Source organism: Agelaius tricolor, unplaced genomic scaffold, assembly GCF_023055355.1.
Source record: "Agelaius tricolor isolate 1412-34295 unplaced genomic scaffold, bAgeTri1.0.p SCAF_5, whole genome shotgun sequence".
NCBI classification, from domain to species: Eukaryota; Metazoa; Chordata; class Aves; order Passeriformes; family Icteridae; genus Agelaius; species Agelaius tricolor.
The window spans coordinates 50976863-50997914 of NW_027269265.1; the positions used below are offsets into that span (position 1 = coordinate 50976863).

Below are 21052 nucleotides of genomic sequence, written 5' to 3' on the forward strand. Positions count from 1 at the left end.
TAATTTCAATGTTTGGGTGTTTTGTGGGTTTTTTTTTTGGTTTTTTTTTTTTTTTTTTTAATAATAACTGGAAGTAATTCCTTTGTATACTTTCCCAGACTAGTTATGAAGGATGTGCTTAGCTTTAGGTTAATCTTGGGGTTTTGCAGTGCTAAGAGCAGATGCTTCCTCACCATGCTGCAAAGGGAGGAGTGTTTAATATGAAGAAACAGTCTGAGATTTATCCCTTTAGCAGGATAAGACATGCTAACAGCATTTGCTAACAGCTTGCAAGAATTTCAGCCTGGCTCTGCCAGTCTGAGTTGGAAGATCCTGCTTTTGTCTTGGACAAGGACAAAAGGACACCTCAGGGCCCTCTACACTTGGGACAAAGGGAGATGCAATATTTTCCCTCTTGCTGGCTGAGTGTAAAATGATCTCCAGAAATGAGATTCTTCCATTGCCACCTATCCTGTGATTCCATGAAAACAAAACAAAACTGAAAATGATTCTTGACTTTTAGAAGGCAAAAAACCCACCCCAAATGACATAATTTTCATGGACAGTAAACCTGCATTTGGTTTCCTATGAATTTAGACCTGTCTTATAGGGAAGAGACATGTACTTTGGGCAGGGGGATTTTTTTAAAAATATGTATTTTTTATTTGGTATTATAAGTGCCTTGATTGATATGTAAATAATCCAAATGGTTCAGAAAAGTTCAAAGAGCATAAGTGCTAGAAATGGAGCAAAATTACAGTGCAAAATTTGGTGTAATCATAAATAAAGGAAAAATAAACCTTTTAAAGCAAAACTTACATGAAATAGTATGCTGAAATGGGATAGAATTATCCAATTTTGTATTTAAGGACTGTCATAGGAAAATTCATCCTTCATGAACAATCACTTTAGGTATCAGGATGCAACAATTGTGTTAGAGGGCAGTCAAACAGGGAGTCTGAAGGGAGTATGGAACAGAATTCACTTCTAGTGGCCCCACTGGATTTAGGCAATTGTTCAATGGGACAACAATTCCAAAGATGACAGGATGATGATTCAATTATGATGACGATACTAGATTCTCACTCAAGTTTCAGTGACTGCACGTACACCACTGACATAGTTTGGTTTCCTCTGAGTAACAGGATTTTTTACTTACACTGGAAAATAAGAACACTGGATGTACCCAGTGGGAGACTTTGAGAGAGATGTTGAGTGTGTTACAGGATGTGGTACCAGACTGAATTAAAACTTCTTTAGAAGGTGTTGAAAACAGGCCACCATTGTTGAAATCAGACCACCCACACAAGGACAGTGACATTTGAGGTTTGATTTCTAGTGCTGGCAAAGGGAGCTTAACAGCTTTCCCACCTCAAAAGTTAGCATTTTCTCATACTTTCCTATTCTATAGGAATGTGTAGATGTAGGTGTCAGCTTGATGTTAACTGTTAAAGAAACTGGTATTAGACAGGATCTCCTGGAGCTAGGCAAGTTCAAACTGAAGTGACTAAAGTGAAGAATTACCCTAGGTGGCAAGGGAACTCTATTCTGTTATTGCAGAATAGATTTTATTTCAGGGTGTAACTGATAAGTATTTATACTTCACAGCCTCACAATAAAGAAGCAGGAATGAACTTATTGGAATGAGAATAGATGAAATGCAATAAGAAAAGGCGAGCTTTTATGGAGAAATGGAGAGGATCAACCATGTAAATGCTGCAATTACTCTTTTATGTACCAATCTGCTTCCTACCCAGAGTTTCATCTCCATATTGTTCACCTCTACCATAAAATTTTCTTCTTATTATTTTTATTATTATTATATTTGAAATTAGGGTATCAAAAATAATGCCTTTTTATTTTTTCTTACTAGGGGAACAAGATCTAACCTGGGCTTCTTTCTGTTTAAGGCACAATGACAGTGAACTTGGCATAAGCCTCATCCAAAGGCCACAACAGGCAGAATTACCTCAGTCATGTCTTTAGCATTACTGAAGTGTTTAAGGCCAAAATTACTACTCAGGGCTATGCTTATTTTTCATTTTTTTTGAGAGGATTTTCTTATTTTTTGATTGGGAAAATGTTAACACCCTTACTATTATCCCAAGAGTTCATTCTGAATTTGATTCAATGCATTTCAAAACTCATTGGTTGGGAAGAATTATACTGACCCTGATGAATACCAACTTCACAAAACCTTCAGCTTTTGCATCTGGTCCTGGTTAGTTCCACAGTTTGATTTTCAAACAAGCAAACAAAAGATCCTAGATATTCTTACAACTGATCTGAGCTTTATACAGAAAAATCCATGAATATTTTTAGGAACTCCCAGTTTGTAAGGAGTACAGATAAATTTTATCTGGTGTGGTTTAACTTCAAATATGATCACTTGATACATTGGAATGGAAAAAACTAAACACAACCACTTCTGTAGGCATGCCAGCACAAACACATCTTTCATTATTCCTTGTCAGTTGGAGCTTAAAATTAGAAAATTTCAGGCCAATAAATGAAAGCTCAGAATCTTTACACATTTATGCCAAATCTGTTCTGTTTGTGCAACTACAAGATTAAAAAGGCTAGATAGAAGTGTTTCTGCAGTGTGCTTGAGCTGACCCAGAGGCAGCAAACTGGCAGCTCATGCCCTTTTAAGAGACCTCAGAAGCAAAGATTGTTTTAGTCTCTTACGTGTCTCTTGAAAGGGTTGGGAACTATGAGTGAGGATGTGTGTCACACCCCGGCACAAACCGAGGACAGGTTTCTGAGTTCATTACTACACTTTCCCTTTGCTAAAATCAGCCTTTGTCCAGGTCAGCTAAAAAGGCAAACGAGGCAGGAATTTAATTCAATACATAACCCGAGCCTATTGTAGCAGCTCTGAGGGGTAGCAAACCTAAGGCACAGGACGTGCAGACCTTTCTCTCTGTAGCACACAAGCTCTGAACAGTGCCGTGCTCAGCAGTGCAGATGTAACAGTGGGCCTAGAAAGAAATACAAAAGACTATAGATAGATAAAAACCACTCTATAAAAGATACTCTGTGCTCTTTTTTCAAATCAGTATATACATTTGCTACTTTTTTTTTAATGGTCTAAACAATAAAAAAAAAGAATTTTCCCATCATGGGAAAATTAGACTTAAAAGAAATGAATCTTTGCATTTAGGAAAGAGCTTACATCAGTTTCTTATTTTACTGCTTTTTTAGGTTCTCCAGGCTTCCTTTCAACAGTGTTTCTGCTTTGATGTCTTGCTCTCTACCCAGATTGCCAGAAGGCTTTCTGTTGCAAATGCAGGTGTTTTCAACTGTTAGATACAGTTGTGTTGTATTATTCATCACCTCGATATAAAAATGTATTAGTGGGACACTTATTTTACACAGAGGACAAAACAGGGATAATTGGAAAGATGGCAGACTGTATATAGAGGAAGATGTTGCTCAGTGAGACATGTTTGGCAGTGGAGGAGACAGGTTTGCATCTGCCTTGCTGCTGTTTCATGTATCAGTCCTTGAACCTTTAAAGCACAGTTTTTCTAACAGACTGTCTTGCCCATCAGGCTGGCATCTGAAACTAATTAAACGTGGCTTTTGAGAAGTACAGCTCTGTTCACAGAGAGCACCTAGAAATCATCATGCTATGTCAGGGTTATTTGTTACATGCTGGTGCTTTTTCCTGATTTTTGTTGTTTTAGTGCTTGGTAAAGACTGTGTGTGTGGGGCCAGGTCTTCCCTGAGCTGCTGGGAATTACCAGAGATGCCACTGAATGGATCTGCACGTCAAGGGCAATCTCGAGGCTTGTTACACAGTAAAATGAACACCTCAGTCCTGCTCCTGACAAGGATTTCTCTGTAACACCTGCCCTGTCATTCAGAGATAGCTCTGTGTGCCACACTGACAAAGCAGGGGGACATCCAGAGAAGGCTGGTGAGTCGTGACCCTGCTCAGAGTTAGAGAAGTGCAATAACCCTGCTCTTAAAGCTGCCAGCTGGAGAGGGCTGGTATTCACCTTTCACTCCACTCAGCTGCTTCAGAAATGGAGGCAGAGCATTGCTGGTGAGAAAGAACCTAAGCTGGACAGTGAAACCATATAAAACATATTCACCAGAGATGGTAAAGGGAGGAAGGAGAATGAGGTGGGGAAGGATGAGGAAAAGGGCTGGGGGCACAAGTAAGCCATTCAAAAGCAGAAAAAATGCCAGAAAATGGTTTTCCCTTTCTTACCATAAAATATTCCTTATCTTTCTTCTCTTCTGTCAGCTTTCCCTGGATGGGCATTATGCTCAGTGCATGTCCATCTTCCAGAGCACCCTGGCAGTCTCCCATTTTGGGCACCTGGTAACCCTGTATGCTTTGTATCTGTGAATCCAAACATGATCTTGGGCTGCTAAATGGGCAGTAAAGCACTTTCATGTTTTGTATCACTCCAAAGTTCAGAGGCATCTTTTTGATGTGCGTGCATTTGCTCATCTACCAACCTTTACACTTACGGCTTTTTGAAAATAGATATTCTAATCATCAGTCCTGAGAACTTTTGTCTCTGAACACAGGAGGCTCTTCTTTTGTCTTTCATCTCTTCCAAAGAAGCCTCAGTGCTTAAAAAGCAGGCAGCTTAGCACCAGGAGATGGGAATCTCTGCTCAGCCACCTCCTCATGCTAATAGCACTGCCAGGTGGCTCCAGGTTGTGCCTGACTGCAATGGAGGGAGGGAGCTCTGTCGAATCCAGTGCCTGACGCTGGTCAAGAAAGCAGCACAACATTTTATTTGTATGGATAGGAGAGAATTCTTCCTTAAAAGTAGATCTTGTTTGGACTTCTGGAACAGGTTTAAATTCTGGTTTCTGGATTTAAAATAGCCTCTGACAGCTCATGAGAGTGAGGAACATGATAGCGTTTGTGTTGCCTGCTAAGCATGCCATCTTCTGTTGACTCTGCTGGCTTCCTGGCCCTGGCCATGATCTTTGGTAGTGAATCCAACCCTAGAGTTAAGTTGAGTGAAAAAGTATCTCCTTCAATCTGTTTCTAATTTTCTAAGTTATAATAGTCTCCTTGCTTTTTATGCTATAAACCCAAAATGAGGGTTCTTTTTCTGGTCTACTCTACCATTTCATGTAAACTCCCCATCTCTATTTTCTTAGATGAAGCTTTGCTTTTTTTTTTTTTTACTCTCTGCTCAGATGAGCATCTTTCCAGAGGCTTAATCATTCATCTTTCCTTTTAATTCTACAGTCCTTGTGATGGGATAACCTTCTTCCAGATGAGTTCACACATCAGGCAGAAAAGCAGTGTTGCACTTTGGGTATGGCTTAGCAGGTCAGAGCTTCACATCTTCGTCACTAAGGTGCCCCTCACTATCTAAGCCTTTCCAAGGTACACTGAGTGCCACATTTAACTCTTGGGTTGTTTATTTCCCAACACCTGTTTTGGGAGAAAAGGTGACTTCAGTTAACTCGTGAGTTGTCTTTAAATATCTCCCCCATATGCAGTACAAATGTTCCCTACAACAAAACTTAGGAGATAAGTAGGGGCCAGACTAGGTATTATTCAAAGCAAATAGAGATAGTATTTTTCATTAATCCTTATCTTTCACTAATTTTTTTGCTCAGGTCATGTTTCTTCCATGAAGTCAGTAACTGTTTCTATAAGCTTATAATCTGACACGGGATTTACATGGTTTAAAAGGGCTTTACTTCTGCTGTGGCTGTAGAGCTGGAGCAGAGCTGGTCTTGTCGTGCAGAAAGGATGGGTGGCCTGTACTACACCCATCCGTGTAGCAAAAGGTGGGTTCCTCAGGGCGCTGGGACTGTGCTCTGCTCCCAGCCAGCCTCAGCTTCCCACCATGGTTTTCCCAGGAGAGCTGCCGGCGCTCGCGGCCGTGCCAGGGACAGCCGGGGCGGCTCTGACCACCAGATCCCAAAAGCTCTCATCACGGCAAGGCATCAGCCCGCTGTTGGCAAACCGAAACCACGGATTCTGCCTTAAGGGCCGCGGTAAGCTCTTACTAACAGCCCCCAGGCCGTGCTTCCTCGACCATTTTGGGCTGAGTTGCTGCAATTCATACATTTTGGCGGTGGGCTGGGCTGAGAGGAGCCTGCGCGCCGGCTGCGCTCTCCTCGCACCTCTCCACGCCCGGGTCAGTCGAGAGCCGCCCGGCCAGTGCCCGACTCATGCTCGGTCTCCGCCGATGCCAGGGCTCGCCGAGCCGAGCGCAGCCCGTGCTCGTTCCCCGCGGCCGCGCCGCCCGCATATGCCCGGCGGCGGCGCGACTGACGGGGCAGGGGCGGGCCCGGCGCGGAGGGCGGCTCGGCTCGGCTCGGCTCGGGGCGGCGGGACCCGCCTCGCCCGGGCGATGCCTGAGCGCGGCGGCGGCAGCGGGGGGGCGGGCGGGTAGCGGCAGCGGGGACGCGACGCTGCTGCCCTGCCTTTCCCTGCCCGCCGCTGGCCCTTCCCCCGCCCCTCCCCGCTCCGGTGCGCGACTCAGCCGCCGCTCCGGGCAGGGAGGAAGGGCTGGGAGCCGCCTCCCGCTGCCCCCGGCCGCCCCCTCCCCATGCAGCCCGGCCCGCCGCTGGGAGCCCTCCCCGGGGGGATGTTTCTGCGGCCGCTGCCGGGATAACCGGCGCGCCGCCCGCCCCCGCCCCGGACGGAGGATGCTGCCCGCGCCGTGGCGGGTTCCGACTCGGGCAGCAGCGGCCGCGTCCGCCTCCTCGGCTCCGGGCAGCGTCGCCGGGGAGAGATGAGTTCGCGGCACCAGGCGGACTGGATCCCTTACAGGTAGGGGAGACCCCGCGGGAGGCGGCGGGTGGGGCGGAGGCACCGGGGCTGCCCCTGGCCGGGAGCCGCTGCCTCTCGGGGGGTCCCCGCCGGAGCCCGCGGCTCGGTCGCGGGGCCGGGGCGGCCGGACCCTCCCGGGGCGCGGCGGGGCGGCCGTGGGTCCCGCCGGGGGGAGCGGATCGCGGGCCGGCCCGGGCGGGCGCTCCCCGGAGGGGCGCCCGGTCCCACCTCCCAACTTCGGGCCGGTGCCGCTGCGCGAAGTTCGGGGGCTGCTCTCGGGGCGAGCTGTCAGCCCCGCGGGGAGCGGGCAGAGCGCGGAGCTGTCCCGCCCTGCGGCCCCGGCGGGCGGGCGGGCGGAGCGCTGCGCCGTCGGTGGCGGCTGCCGCCCTCGGGCTCGGGCCGCGCTGCCCCCGCCGGCGGCGGCTCCGGGAGCGCGGCTGCGGGCGGGCGATGCGCGGGGCGGCCGCGGCCGGCGGTGCCGCCATGGCGGGGAGCGGGATCGCCATGGCAGCGCCCGGCCCGCCGCTGCCATTGGCTCCGCCGTTGCCATAAGCTACGGGAGCCGCGGCGCGGCGGCGGCCCGGGAGCCCCGTGCGTCAGCGGAGCCGGCCCCGGTGCGCGGAGCCCCGCGGTGCGCGGAGCCCCCTGAGCCCCCAGCCCCGCAGCCGTGCCCTGCCCGGAGCGCCCGGGCGTGGAGCGGGAGCATCCGCGGCTGGAACGAGGGAATAGTTGGTGTCAGACTTGCCGGACCGAGGGGAAACCGAGCCAAATATTTCGCTGCGGGCGGGATGGGCTCTTCTAGTAATGGACCCCTTTCCGAATCTGCTCTTCAGAGTACATTAACAATATGGGTTTGTTTGTTTGCTTTTATTTTTAGTTTTCGTTAAAGCGTTTTTTTCAAGCTGAATTTTTACAGACGGAAATCACGAGGTGTTTTACAAGGCGCTCTGGAAACGACAGAAAGCATGTTTGTTTCATTTGTTTGGTTGTAAGTGAAACAAGGTAGATACAGTAACGTAGGAAACGAGGATACAGTCTTACGGTGCGCCAGGGGAGGTTTAGGTTGGACACGAGGAAAAAGTTCTTCGCTAAAGGGATGATTGGGTATTGGAATGAGCTGCTCGGGGCGGGGGTGGTGGAATCACCGTCCCTGGAGGTGTTTAAGGAACGACTGGATGTGGCACACAGTGCCATGATCTGGTTAACACGATAGCACTCAGTCATAGGTTGGACTCGATGATTTCAGCGGTCTTTTCCAACCTAGTTGATTCTGTGATAAGCCTTTTATTTTTGTTGTCGGTAGAGAATAATGGAATTAAAAATGTGTACTGTAAAAGAAAGCTGCTTAAGCATGTTGGTGTAGTTTGCCACATTCTCAATGACACTGTTGGTAGCAGATGTATGCCTGCCACAACAAATGCAACGTGAGCACAAATGCATCACTCCTTAATACAGAGGGGAAAAAAACCCCCAAGATAACTGCACAAGTGGAAATCTGCTATTTTGATATGTGCACATCATAGTTCAAATCAGTAGATGAATTAGAAAGAAAGAAACATGATTACAATGAATCTGAGAATATTGCCGCTCTCTCAGCAATAGCACTTTCAGCCCATGCATTTTGAAAAGATGTAAGGAATTGGCAATAAGGCTTCAAAAATGACTAGTGGATGCATTCTGATGCAATTTGAAGCCTTGTAATGAGGACAGAAATATCAGAGGAACAGCTGTTCATGGCTCATCCCAGCAGCAGTGGAAGAGTTTTTCTGTTCTCTCACTGTACACAAGGCTCTGCAGAGGCCAATGCCAAAACTTTGCTGAGGGGTTTTATATTAGTGGCCCCAAAGAAGGAAATAAAACATCTCTATTTCTGCTCAGTGCAGCACAAACAAGGGGAGGCAAAGCAGCAAATCTCAGAGAAACACAGATTTAATGATACTCATATCTTTTCTAATATAATGTTATTCTTGAATGTTAATGATGTGTTTATGGTCAGAAACTGCTGAAGACTGCTTAAAACCAAATGGCAACCAAACCACGGTTCTGCTCTGAAGTGTCTTTATTTAGGCTTCTAACAGTGTTCTCTCAAGAAGCTGACTTATTTTTCAGTCTTCAGAGGTAATTCTTGAGCTAGAGGTATATTGTTGCAAATCTTATTGGACTTGTGTGTGTAAAGCATCCTCCAGGATCCCCTAAACATACTTGCCTAGGAAGCAGGGGTTTGTGAATGCATATGTGACTGAGTTTACACATGAAAGCACTGTATGAGTAAATTGGGTCAAAGTACCATTTCGAGGGAGTGGAATATGCAAGGAGGAGGAGAGACCTGATGTGCACCCCTTGGAACAGATCATCTTCTCTCTGAGAGCACAATGCCCCATGCTTATCTGCCCTCTTGCTTCACATTCTTATTTACTGTGGTGAGTCCAGGGGCTGCTGACTCTGAGCCCCGAGGAAGGTTCAGCACCTTCTTTATGGTCTGGGTGGCATGTGACAGCCAGGAGTGTCACTGCTGCTCGTGTGTGCAGTGGGGACAGAGCATTGGGGTGTGCTGAAGTCTGGAAAGATGTATCCTTCTAGCAGTGGAACATATGGGCAGCTATATACCTGAATTAACTCAAGCAGAGAGGGATTGTATTTCTGCTAGTAAAATGTCATATTGTTCCTTTGAAGTGAAATGAGCCAGAGGGAGTCAGTTCCACATGTGTCATGCACAATTCATTAAGCAGTCCACCTGCATGTCCACAACTCACAAACTTACACTTCCCCTTTTAAGATGCTGAGAACATTTTGAGTGAGTTAACAAAAAATAGTAGGCAATCTTTTCAGTGTCAGTGCTAGCTTGTGCTGAGGTCAATAAAAGGTTCATGTTATTTGTGAGTTTGTGATTTCAGTGTTTTGCCCTTATCTCTTTTCATCCTCTCTTAAGTATTCTGTTTTTGAAATACTGATAGTCATAGGATGAGATTTCAATTCACTAACATTATGAAAAATAGTAGGGAAGCTGTTTTTTAAAAGTAAATATATTGCATTTATTTTTATGGAACACATATCATAGATAGGAATTTAAGCACATGATTAAGCACTTACATGAAGCTACACATCAGGTACAATGAGCTAGGAATTCTTTAAATTGTACCCATTTTTAACAATGTCTCTGCACTTTATTATAAAGAGTCAAAATAGTTTAGATGAAATTAAAAAAATAATCATTTGCAGTCCATGTAGCTGCCCCCAGCCCAAAAGTGGTTTGCAATGGCAGTTAAGAGTAAGATGTAGCTTCTTGAAGAATTATATTCTCAAACACAGTAGTGTTTTCTTTTGGTATCCTTCAGCAGTTTCAAGTAGAAAATACAATGCAGAAGTGTCTGGGAATCATTACAAATTCACAGGAGTTCCGGTTTTTATTCAAAAGTATGGTTTTTTTTCATATCTTTTTCTTGAACTCATTTTTAATTTATAGCATTTCTTAAATATAACATACTCATTTTTATTTTATGCCGTTGTGTCTTGAATAAGTGAAGACATTTCTCATACTATAAAACTGGAGCCAAATAAAACTGCTGCTAGGTAGGATGAAAGCATCAGTAAACTCAGTTACAGTAAGGCCCCTGTCTCTATTATTATTATTTGTTCTTATGTTTTCAGCTGCTTCTTTAACAATAAATCTTGATCCTGTAACTTTAGAAGCAGCATTTACACAACCAGCTAACCTGTTCCATGAGAAATATCTAAACACTACCAGCTGAAAAGCCCAATCCACACGGGAATCAATTTAATACAAGTTCCCAGGGTTCTCTGAAAAGTGTCTGTGTGATGCTGCTGAGCCTTGGTTTGTGTGGATAAGCCTGCCATGGCCAGAGGGGACCCCATGAACTGTGCCCTGCAGGGGCCTGGCACTTGGCACTGAGGGCACTGAAGGCACTGAAGAGAGCAGATCACACAGCCTGCATTTGCAGTGGCATAATATGTCTTGATATGTACATGATGGTGGTAATAATGCACATTATTTTTGTTTGTGACAGGTTTTATTATGCTCAATTTTTGTAGCTTTCATGAATTTGCTCTGAAGTTTTAAGGCTGTGCTTAGATATTGCAGCTATAAACAGTCACAAGTTATTTACTTGCAAAGGGGAGGATTACAGTTGGAAGAAAATTGTGGAGCACAGCTGGGTTGTAAATTCATGAATCATCACAATTAGGGCAGATAAGAAGATTTCTGAAAGTGTGATGTGTAAACAAGTCCTGGAACAAGAACGGCCTTGAAGGTATCCCACACTTGTTTCTGAGCATGATGTTGAGGCAGTGGGATGTTATAAACCCTCAAGTTTTGGCATTGTGAAGGCAGCAGTGCAGGGGAGGGCTCACCTTGCTGCAAGGTGCAGTCTGTCACTGAGAGCATCCCACTGCAGGCAGGCTCGCTCCCAGCCTCCTGCCATGGGGAATGGCATGGATAATTTACAAGAGCTGCTTTTTTAAGGAAAAGAGTTCAAAGACTGTGTCTGTCCTCTTCTCTGAAACAGGCTGTCTTGTCTCAGGCTATTCAGTGTATAAAATTAGCCTGGTCATGTGCTTTTAAAACATTTAAGTTGGAGCTCTCCCTTAATGGAACTCTGTGTTCTTGCATGGAGTGCTCCTGCTGTGGTGCAGAGATCAAAGGTGGTTTGCCCAGCATCAGGGTGAGGGAGATGCCACAGGCAATTGCTACCAAGAAACTGGTAGCCTAAATCAACCAGGCAGAAAAGAGAGGTGAGGAAAATAAGTATCCCAAACCGTGGAAGTTGGGGGGTGTTGGCTTAAATGGAAATGGGACAAGGCTCAAGGGAGATGAGCTGCAGAGCTGGGTGTGAAACCTCGTTGTCTTGTGCTTTGCAGTGTGCCAGAGGTGGGTTTAAAAAAGGGGCTGAAGGGGCTTTACCACCCCTTGTAGGGGCCTTATGACAGTGAGTGATGCACCAGTTGTCCCTGAGCTCTGCCACCCCCCACCACCTTTGTGGTATCAGCAGCCAGATTGAGATGAAAACTGATTTTTTCACAGGCCAGTGGGTTTCTGGTAGCAACAATCATTTGCAGGTTCCTGGCAGTGACAATCATTTACAAGCCATCTGTGCCAGATTTGGATCACAGCCGGGAAGTGGATATGAAATGTAATGTCTCTCCTCTTGCACTTCCCTGAGTTGGACAGTTTTGATTCTCGTGCCTGAGGGTGTTTGGACATTCCCTGGAGTGGCATCTATTTAGACATGCAAGCAGCAGTTTTTCTGGAAGGTGGTATTTTTTATTTAGTAACCAAAAATTGCCATTCTAGAGAGCTGGATTCTTTTCACACTTCCTCCTCATTTTTCTTCCTCTCACACTAATGACTTATTTTCTAATTCATGCTTTTCTGTTCTTTCAACTGATGAACAGATTTCTTTTTGCCATTTTTCCCTACATCTTGCTCTTCTTGCCTCTTTTTCTGTTCTTTTCCCTTTCCTACTTCAAGATTATTCACAAAAATAGAATTCTGTCTTGCCAGCTGTATAGTGCCCGCAGAAGATACCCTTCTCTGTAAACATTTGCTATTTAATTTTTATTTTATTGTTTATAGCTTTTAAAGAAATCCATCCCAACTTCTCATTGTGTTACTTAAGTACTTAGTACATCTGTGATTTTTAAAAGCTGAAATTATTTATTTTGCAGATTATTGAGAATTAATTTCAGTGTTTGCAGTGGTGTATTCAAAGATTATTGCCTTAAGCATAGATATTAAAATTGGTGTTTATTTTGTATCTCACTTGCTGCTGAACATTTTGTTCCTGTAGTATGTGAAGGCCAGTCACTGGGACTAGGAGATGCCCTTCTTGGTGACAGGTCTGTGTCATGCACAGGGGGTGGCAGGGATGGAAGAACTGTTTTCCCACAGTTTTGCAATCTCTTTTATCTTGATGTAATGTCAGGGTGATGATCATACCAGCAAGTTCTGAACATTCTCAGCTGAGAATGTAACACCTCTTTGGGCCCTGCTGTCATTTACATAATGCTAATAATATGCAGGTATACAGCAAGGCAGCCTTCAGGCTGGAAAATTTTCAGTTTAGAAGGCAGGCACAAGAGAGGAGCACAAAATGCAAATGGAAAGCTCAGGGTGATTGCTGGCATGGGGTTTTTGTTGCTTTCATTTTTGTAGCAAGCATATGATCATTAGCTTCTTTGGACTGTCTGTTCTTAAGAAAATGGAAAGTTAAAGGATATTGACTTAGAGAAAGAAATGTGCTCTCAGGGAAGGGTGTATAGAGTGTGCAAAGGCAACAGTGGGAGAAGGTGGAAAGACTGGAATAATTATTTTGGATGAGTTCATGTCATAAAAGATGAAACTTTTTTTCCTAACATAGTTATTTTATGCCAAGTTGTTTCATCTACCACTTGATGGCAATGTAATTTTTGTAGTTTATGTAGCTTTTGTAGCTTTGTGACACTTTAAAAGCTCAGCTTGCTCCATAATTAAATTACTTTTTAGATGGTTTTGTATTTTATTCTTTTATGTTAATAAGAAACGAAAAGATATCTTTCCCTTCCCTTTCAGTGCTTACAGCAGAAATAGGTTTCATACTTTTGTATTGCTAATAACTTGAGGGATTACATATTTATCTATTTTTTTATCCTTAAAGAGAAATGGTGACCCAATTGAAAACACATCCTCCTTCAGGGAAATGCAGTAGGCCTTAGAGAGCAGAGGAGAGTAACTGCTTCTGCCAGGACAAGAAGTTTGCAGCTTTGGGTGCTGATTTTGTGCACTGAGACCAGCATCCTTCCCCCTGAAAGCAGGGATGCTGTAGAGACTGAGGCTGCCCTCTGCCATCCATGCAGTTGTGTGGTTGCTCGCAGGGAGCTGTCACAAAGAGGTGGCACCAGAGCCTTTCTACTGACTTTAAAGGAGGTTGGATTGGTGCCATCCCCTTCTCTGAGCTCAAGTTTTAGCTGAACAAATAAGGGCAAGCAGTGTGTAATGCATGAATATGCCGATGTGCTTGTGAGTGACACACTTATCTTTGTCTCTGACAAAGCAAGTGCCCCAGTCATTCTTTCATGAAGTTGAGTTCTAGCTTGGATTCTCAGATGTTTATGAAAATTAGGTCTTGAATTGCAAATTTCAGTGGAAACCTCGTGATCCCTGTTGTGATGCATGTTAACACAAGCCTGCGAATATCATAATTCATGATTATTGTAACTCATTTGACACAGGTAATGAAACCACAGCATGAAGTTTTTAATGGTAATTTCAATTCCAATCACAGTTCTAACTACCGGCAGATGAGATATTACAAGATGAAGAAATTCCTTGATTAGCTGCAAATGATGACTAAGATAGAAATTGTATTTGCAAGTGAAATACAAGTACATTGGTATTTGATCTGCAGTTAGGAAAGGGATCTGAACAATTCTGTCTTTCAAATTTGGTATCAGTTGGAAAGCAAAATGAAGTTAAAGGCTAGGTATTTGCATTAGTTATTCCTGTGCCACAGCAAGAAGCATAAGGAAAACAGGTCTGGTTTTTTTCAGAGCAGGTTGTTGCTAGCCCATATTACTACAGCAGCATTTTCACTTGGCTGCAGTGACAGCAGCAAAAACAAATTACATTGCATCATGTAGCAATTCTCACTTCTGAAAATTTGAGGAAATCATTGAATGTACTGTGGAAATTAAAGAGTAGATAACTTGTCCAGACAATGACTGCTCGGATCAGGTTGAGTGGAAACCGAAAGACTAAGACACATACTGTACTCTGGAGTTCATCCCACTATTTTTGGCAGATATAAATCCCAATACTCAAGCCAGGAGTGTGAATTTCCATTAAACAGTGTTTTGCAAACCTAGGGATTGCTTCAAGTTTTCTGTGCTGAAACTTAAGCTCAGTTGTACAGGTGAATAATGCCTCTTTTGGGAAACTGCATCTGTAGAGCAATGTTAAATAACTTTAAAGGTGTCTCTACACACCATTGAGTCAGACCTTGATAATTGATTCTTCCAGGTTACTGAATCTTAAATCACTCCACTGGCTATTGCTGCAGATTTAAAAAGTAAAGTGTAGGGTTTTAGAGAACTTTCAGTGCTTGCCCTAGAATAACGTTGACACTGTTTTATTGTCTGTCCTTAAGGCAGAGCTCATGTGCCTCTGCGTGTGGCATACTGTTACATCTCTGCAAGCATAGAAGCATTCGGTCAGAAAAGATCTCCAAGACAATCAAGTCAAACCATTTACCCCACATTGCCAAGTCCACCACTAACCCATGTCCCCAAGGGCCACATCCACACAGCTTTTAAATACCCCCAGGGATGGTGACACCGCCACTTCCCTGCACAGCCTGTTCCAATGCTTGACAACTGTTTCAGTGAAGAAATTTTTCCTCATATCCCATCTAAACCTAACCTGGCACAACTTTGAGGCTGTTTTCTCTTATCCTATTGCTAATTACTTGGGAGAAGGTGCCAATCCCCACCTGGCTACAGCCTTCTTTCAGGTAATTGTGGGGAGCAGTAAGGTCCAGGCTGAACACCCCCAGCTCCCTCAGCTGCTCCCCACAGGACTTGTGCTCCAGACCCCTCCCCAGCTCTGTTGCCCTTCTCTGGACTCTCTCCAGCCCCTCAATGTCTGTCTTGCAGTGAGGGGCCCAGAACTGGACACAGCACTCGAGGTGTGGCCTCACCAGTGCCCAGCACAGGGGACAATCCCTGCCCTGGTCCTGCTGGGCACACCATTGCTGATCCAGGCCAGGATGCCATTGGCCACCTTGGCCACCTGGCCACACTCTGTTCTAGTGCTCATCTGCTGTTAAAGAGCACCCCCAGGTCCTTTTCCACTGCACAGTTTTCCATCCACTCCTCCCCCACCTGTAGCCCTGCCTGGTGTTGTTGTCACCCCAGGACAGGACCCAGCACTTGGCCTTGCTGAACCTCCTGCAGCTGGTCCTGGCCCATCAATCCAGCCTGTCCAGATCCCTCTGCAGAGCCTTCTGCTCTCCAGGAGATCAGCCCTCCCACCCAGCCTGGTGTCACCTGTGAAGTGACTGAGGGAACCCTCAATCCCCTTTTCCAGATCACTGGTAATGGGCCACATCAGAAATGCACAAGTGATTCACTCCTTCCAGCAATGGTGCAGTTCACTCTGGGAGGAGCTGGGGACTGCCACATTTAAATTGCTTCCAGTACATGTGTTAGATTGTTCACAGCTAGGAATTGTTTACAGCTGGGAATCTGCCACAGCACAGTTCACAATGGGCATATAACTTTTCATGTAGAATTCATTATCTGATCTGAAATAAGAATATTCATTTTTGGCTATTAAAAGAGCACCGGCCACCTATGAGCCACCTAATCTAGGCTCTGGCTTTTCAGAACACTAGGATAATTCTTGGATCTACCAGATATATTAATTAAGAAATGCTTTATTAATACCCAGAGAAACTGGGCCATGGTATCAGAACAAAAAGATCATGACATTGCTCGAAGTTTGAGGCATCCTGAAAGATGCCTTTTAAATGTTGCCTATTTCAAATAATGATATACTGTAGTATTCTGGCAGTATTGATGCAGCTTGAAAAATTCTTAATTGCCTCCTTGGGGCTTGAATATCATTCTCAGATTTTGAAGATCAAGAAAAACCAGCACAGGGGAAATTTAATTGAAATTAAAAGTCCTTCCTAACTTCCTTCCTTCCTTTCCTCTGTCCTTCCTTTCCTCTATCCTTCCTTTCCCCCCTTTTTCCTTCCTGTTATTGTTCCTGGGCACCCTCTGGTTTTTATTAATTTAATGCTATTTGCCTTAGGATTTGCAAGATGTAGGTTGTTCTGAGTAGTGTTGGAAGGAAAAAAGTTCTCCTATCCTGTGCACCTTGAGTCAGAGTGATTTCCAGATTATTCTGTTGGAAAAAATGTGAAGGTATCTTTGCATAAGATGGAAAGTGGGATAAGCAAGTTCAGGTGTTCAAGTCTCTGCTCCTTTGTTTCATTCTTTAGAAAGGTATTTCTAATACCTCAGATGAGTGCTTGGATTTTTGTTGGTGTGTGCTGGGCCTGTCTCCCCAAAATTTTGTTCTGAAACTGTGGAGGTCATTAAGTTTATAAACTTTGGGTTTGATAAATTAGCATTCTTTTACAAAGACTTCTGGTAAAAGAATCCAGTGAACTCTAGACTTAGAAGAAAATATTTTAAAGCTTAGGAAATTAATTTTCCTTACAATAGCTGTAGTTTCTGAAAGCTGTCCTTTCATTGATATGGTATCAAATAGTGTAAGCTATAACCAATTTAAAGGAGATAGTAAGGCAACTGGGAGCTCACTGGGAATGACTATCATGTTTATTGCTTCTTGTATTCTGTTAAAATAGAAAGGTTATGAAACAGGAGGTTTAAAACCGTGCAGAATAACTGTATTTTATCTTTAGGCTGGTATAGACCTTTCAAAGGATGGAATAATGTGAACCTGTCTATGGCTGGATTTTCAGGAATGCTCAGATTCTGTTGAAAATACTTAATGTGGTGGAATGAGAAGGGAGGAGGAGGAGGACTATTGTGCTGCCTATTCAATATGACAAACAGCATGTAACAGTGTAGTTTTTATGTGTTCTTTGGCAAAAACAACTAATTTTCTTCTGAAAAAGCTTATTCTGGAAAAAAAAAAGATACATTAGAGGCACAGAGATTTTCACTGCATTGTGTGATGGACTGTAAATATGCCCAGTTGACATTGTGAAGCATCCTCAAAGTAAGTCTCTGTGTGTTGGGGTGAAAATTCAGCCCAAAGGGTTTTAGTTTACAGCCAGCTCTGCAATACTGCATTTGCTGTGATCTTGGATGAACAATGCCAAACATGAGCACATATTGCAATAAAGAGTGAACAGAAGGTTATTGTTCTGTATGGTTTTCTTTTCACTTTGCACTTGATGACATCTGTCTTGTTGCTAATTTTTCATGACATGGCTATGATACTGTTTCTATTTTTTGTTTTCATGCCATTAGAATATGTCTATAACTAACAATGATCAAGTCATTATTAATAAATCTCTGAGTTGTTTACTTTGGGAAGTGAAGGCATCTGTTTTCTTTTTACATCATTGAATGCCTGCCTCTGTTTCCTAATGATACTCAATACTTAAGGACACTTGTTTTCCTTGTTTCTGTGGTTCTTTCCTTTTTTGTGTGTGTCCTCTGTACCTGGCTGATGTTGGTTTTGGGAGAGCAGTTGATGTGCTGCTGGGAGACTGCCTGGACATAGTGTGGCTTGTGCTAAATTTGTCAGTCAGTGGCAGCATTTTGTATAATCTTCCAGCTCTTTTTAAATTAAATCCTTTAATAATCATAAAGCAGATAAATATTTGAGCAGGATTCCAAGTCTCTGCTGCCATCCAAGAACTGTCAGCAGCAGTCTTTCTAAAGTAGATTCCAAACTCAGGAGGAGGTCCTTCTGTCACCAGGTGGGAGAGGGGAGAGCAGAAGACTTTCCTGGACAGCAGCCTGGTTTGCCAGCACACAGAGCTTCAGAAGGGTGGGTGAGCTGTCTCTGGTCACTGCTCTGGGCTGGCAGTCTGGACAGACCCCCTGTGCACTCCCCAGTTTGACACTAGTGAAGATAAGAGTGTGTGCACTCGTAGTGTGCAATGCCATCCCACAATGGTAAACACATTTGGAGGCGCTCATACAGGAAGCTGTTCCTGTCTTATAAATTTCTAGCTTGCTTGTGCCAGCCAGCTTTCTTTCCATATTTCTGCTGAACCTCCTCACCCTGTTCCAGTTTTGGTAGGTCCTGGGTGAGCAAGAAGATGGAGCCCTCTGAGTGTGACAGACTGAAGCTGAGTGACGTTCCGTGGATGCTCCTTCAGGCTGAAATGGCTCACCTTGTATCCTGCAATAAACACAAACTCATGGGTTGTGCACCAAAGTATTAGAGCTATGAAAAATGTGCAAATAACAGTGATCACATGCTGCATCAATTAGGCCTTCTGTGCAGTGGGCAATTAGTGTTTCATAAAGAAACCAGAAGATACACAGTCATATGTATTTATCAGAGAGGAGCAGAAAACATCTGCTGGTGTATGTTTTGATTAGACCCAAAGGGGAATCTCAGCTTCACTCCTTTTTAATGGTCCAAGAGCTAAAATCATTCTTTCTGCCTTACTTAAATGCATTTGGAAATAGCTTCCCAGAGTGCCTGAAGTGGTTTAATTACATCTGAAATGGTTAGAAGAGGTCTCCAGCTTTGTATGACAGAGCTTCCTCTAGCTGAGAGGACGCGTGCTCGCTGATTACACCTTTGGTTGTCTCCTCTGCCTGGCATGCTCCTGGGGATTTACAGCGTGGCTGTGGCTCAGGAGCTCAGTGGGACAGGTCCCTTGGTGTGCTGGATGCACCTTGGCATTGTGCTGGAGTGCACTGCCAGGCTTGTGTCTCACTGCCTCGTGTCCTGCTTGGTGTGGAACTCCAGGAGAGGTTGCAAAGATGTACAGAAATGTATTACCCCTGTGTTACTGATAGGGACCCTGTACATACAGAAATGTGGCTTTTCCAGGATGAAAACTCAGTAGCAAGATTGGGGAAGGAATTATATTTGCTTTTTCTTCCACCCTTCCTTCCCCCAAATATGATTCTCTTTTTTATTTCAGTTCTATTGCTCTTTGTCAAATCCAAAGTGGGATAGTGAGAACTGAGCCCAGTCAATTTTCTTCACAATATGTTGGTGTTGGAAGGAATCTTCTTGTATATATCTGTAAGAAATGGTCCTAGGGTGCATATGAAGGCTAGGATCCCTGCATTTTAGCAGAATTCCTATAACTGTCCTTCATCCTGTTCCCTATGTGGATTCTCATTCTCTAGTCATATTATGGAGCTGAGCCTCAAAACATTCTCTTACAGAGAGACTGTTTAAAGCCTTTGCCTCTATCCACCCCCCAACTTCATTATGAAATCTGCTGCATTTAGAAATATTAACCCTCTTTCATTTTAGTTGAAATTAATCAACTGAAGAAATTATTATAGGCCTTATGAATGCATAAATATTTCTTTGTTACAAAACGAGGCAGAACCCCCTCATTATATGAATGGTCAGTGAAAGAATTTGAAGTTTGAGTACTTTGGTCTAATTTGATTATACAGGTCCCACAGAAATGAGAATTGTTCCTGAAACTTCTGGAGGCTCCCTGCCTTCTACAAAATGTGACATTAACATGGGTGTTTCATGAGAGATAGATAACTTTAATCCTTCTCTGACCAAGACCCAAATATTTTGAATTTAATATAATTGTATGGTATGATCTGCTTCCTGTTCTAGGAAATCAGCAACCAAGCTGATAATCACGTATTTCTGCTCACATTTTACCCTTTTTAACTGAAAATATTTCCTAGGAGGGAAGTACCAGGCTTACAGGTGTGTCCAGAGACAAGGCTGTGCATGGCACATCAGTCCTCAGTGGAGATTCCTTTTGCTGTAGCTGTTGCTAACAGGCATTCTACCAGGTGAAGTGGAATAATTAAAATGACAACATCAGCCAGGTATTAAAAAGATATGAAAAGGGTGGTGGAAGCCCTTTCCTGTAATGGTTTGCTATGGATGTCACAGCACCTGATCAATGAAAATGTGTTGCATCTCATTCTGCCAGCCTTTGCTTTGCAAGTTAAATACAAGACAGCCTCCTGGCAAGTAGGTTTGTATGTTTTTGCTGTGCCTTTCATATCCACAAAAGGTGTTGGTAAACTTTTCAGTGCAGTTTGTCAACACAACCTTTCTTTAGCAGTTAATCTGATCTACTTCAGCTGTGATCTGCTTAGTTACGTTTTTAAATGGCACACGGGAGCAAATGAGATTAGGCTTGTTTTCTTTGTTGAAAAATGGAAAGCACAAAATCCAAGACCTGTAATATCTTGAATTACCTCAGGACCTGTTTCTGTCACGCTTAAACAAATCTGCTACAAGGGCATGGCTGCATCAGTGGTAGCTCTCTAAAGCTGTGCTGGTTTAGAAATCAGAAATTGAAGTGCATTTAAACAGATTTGTTTTTTATTTTATGATCAAAACATTTGGGCTGGGAAACAATTTGTACTTTTTCTGAATACATGAAGAGTGACATTTGCTAAATTCTACATTCTGGTTATTCTTTCTATCTTGAAGCTTTTTTATTAAGTTGTAACCACATAGGAGGCAATACTTGTCACAATATAATTGCATATTGGAGATTTGTGTAAGTTCCATACCTTGAATCCACAAGTTGGAGTTCAAAGTGATACTATAGTTCATCTTCCTTTAAAAAACAAAGAAGGGAATAACACCCCCAAAAGTAT

General features: G+C 43.8%; 1 protein-coding gene across 8 annotated transcripts in view; it reads left to right on the forward strand.

The window, feature by feature from the left end:
- Positions 1-21052, forward strand: part of TUB (TUB bipartite transcription factor) — a 134667-nt gene that overhangs the window by 63245 nt on the left and 50370 nt on the right. The window contains exon 1 of one of the 8 annotated variants that reach the window (XM_071427912.1): positions 6280-6745. The exons of 6 other annotated variants lie outside the window; for them this stretch is intronic. In XM_071427912.1, the coding sequence (XP_071284013.1) occupies positions 6708-6745 (38 nt within the window). In that variant the 5' untranslated portion in view covers positions 6280-6707. Of the gene's footprint in view, positions 1-6279; positions 6746-7571; positions 7597-21052 lie in introns of those variants that run through there. One more of the 8 variants, XM_071427917.1, reaches the window with a different exon arrangement.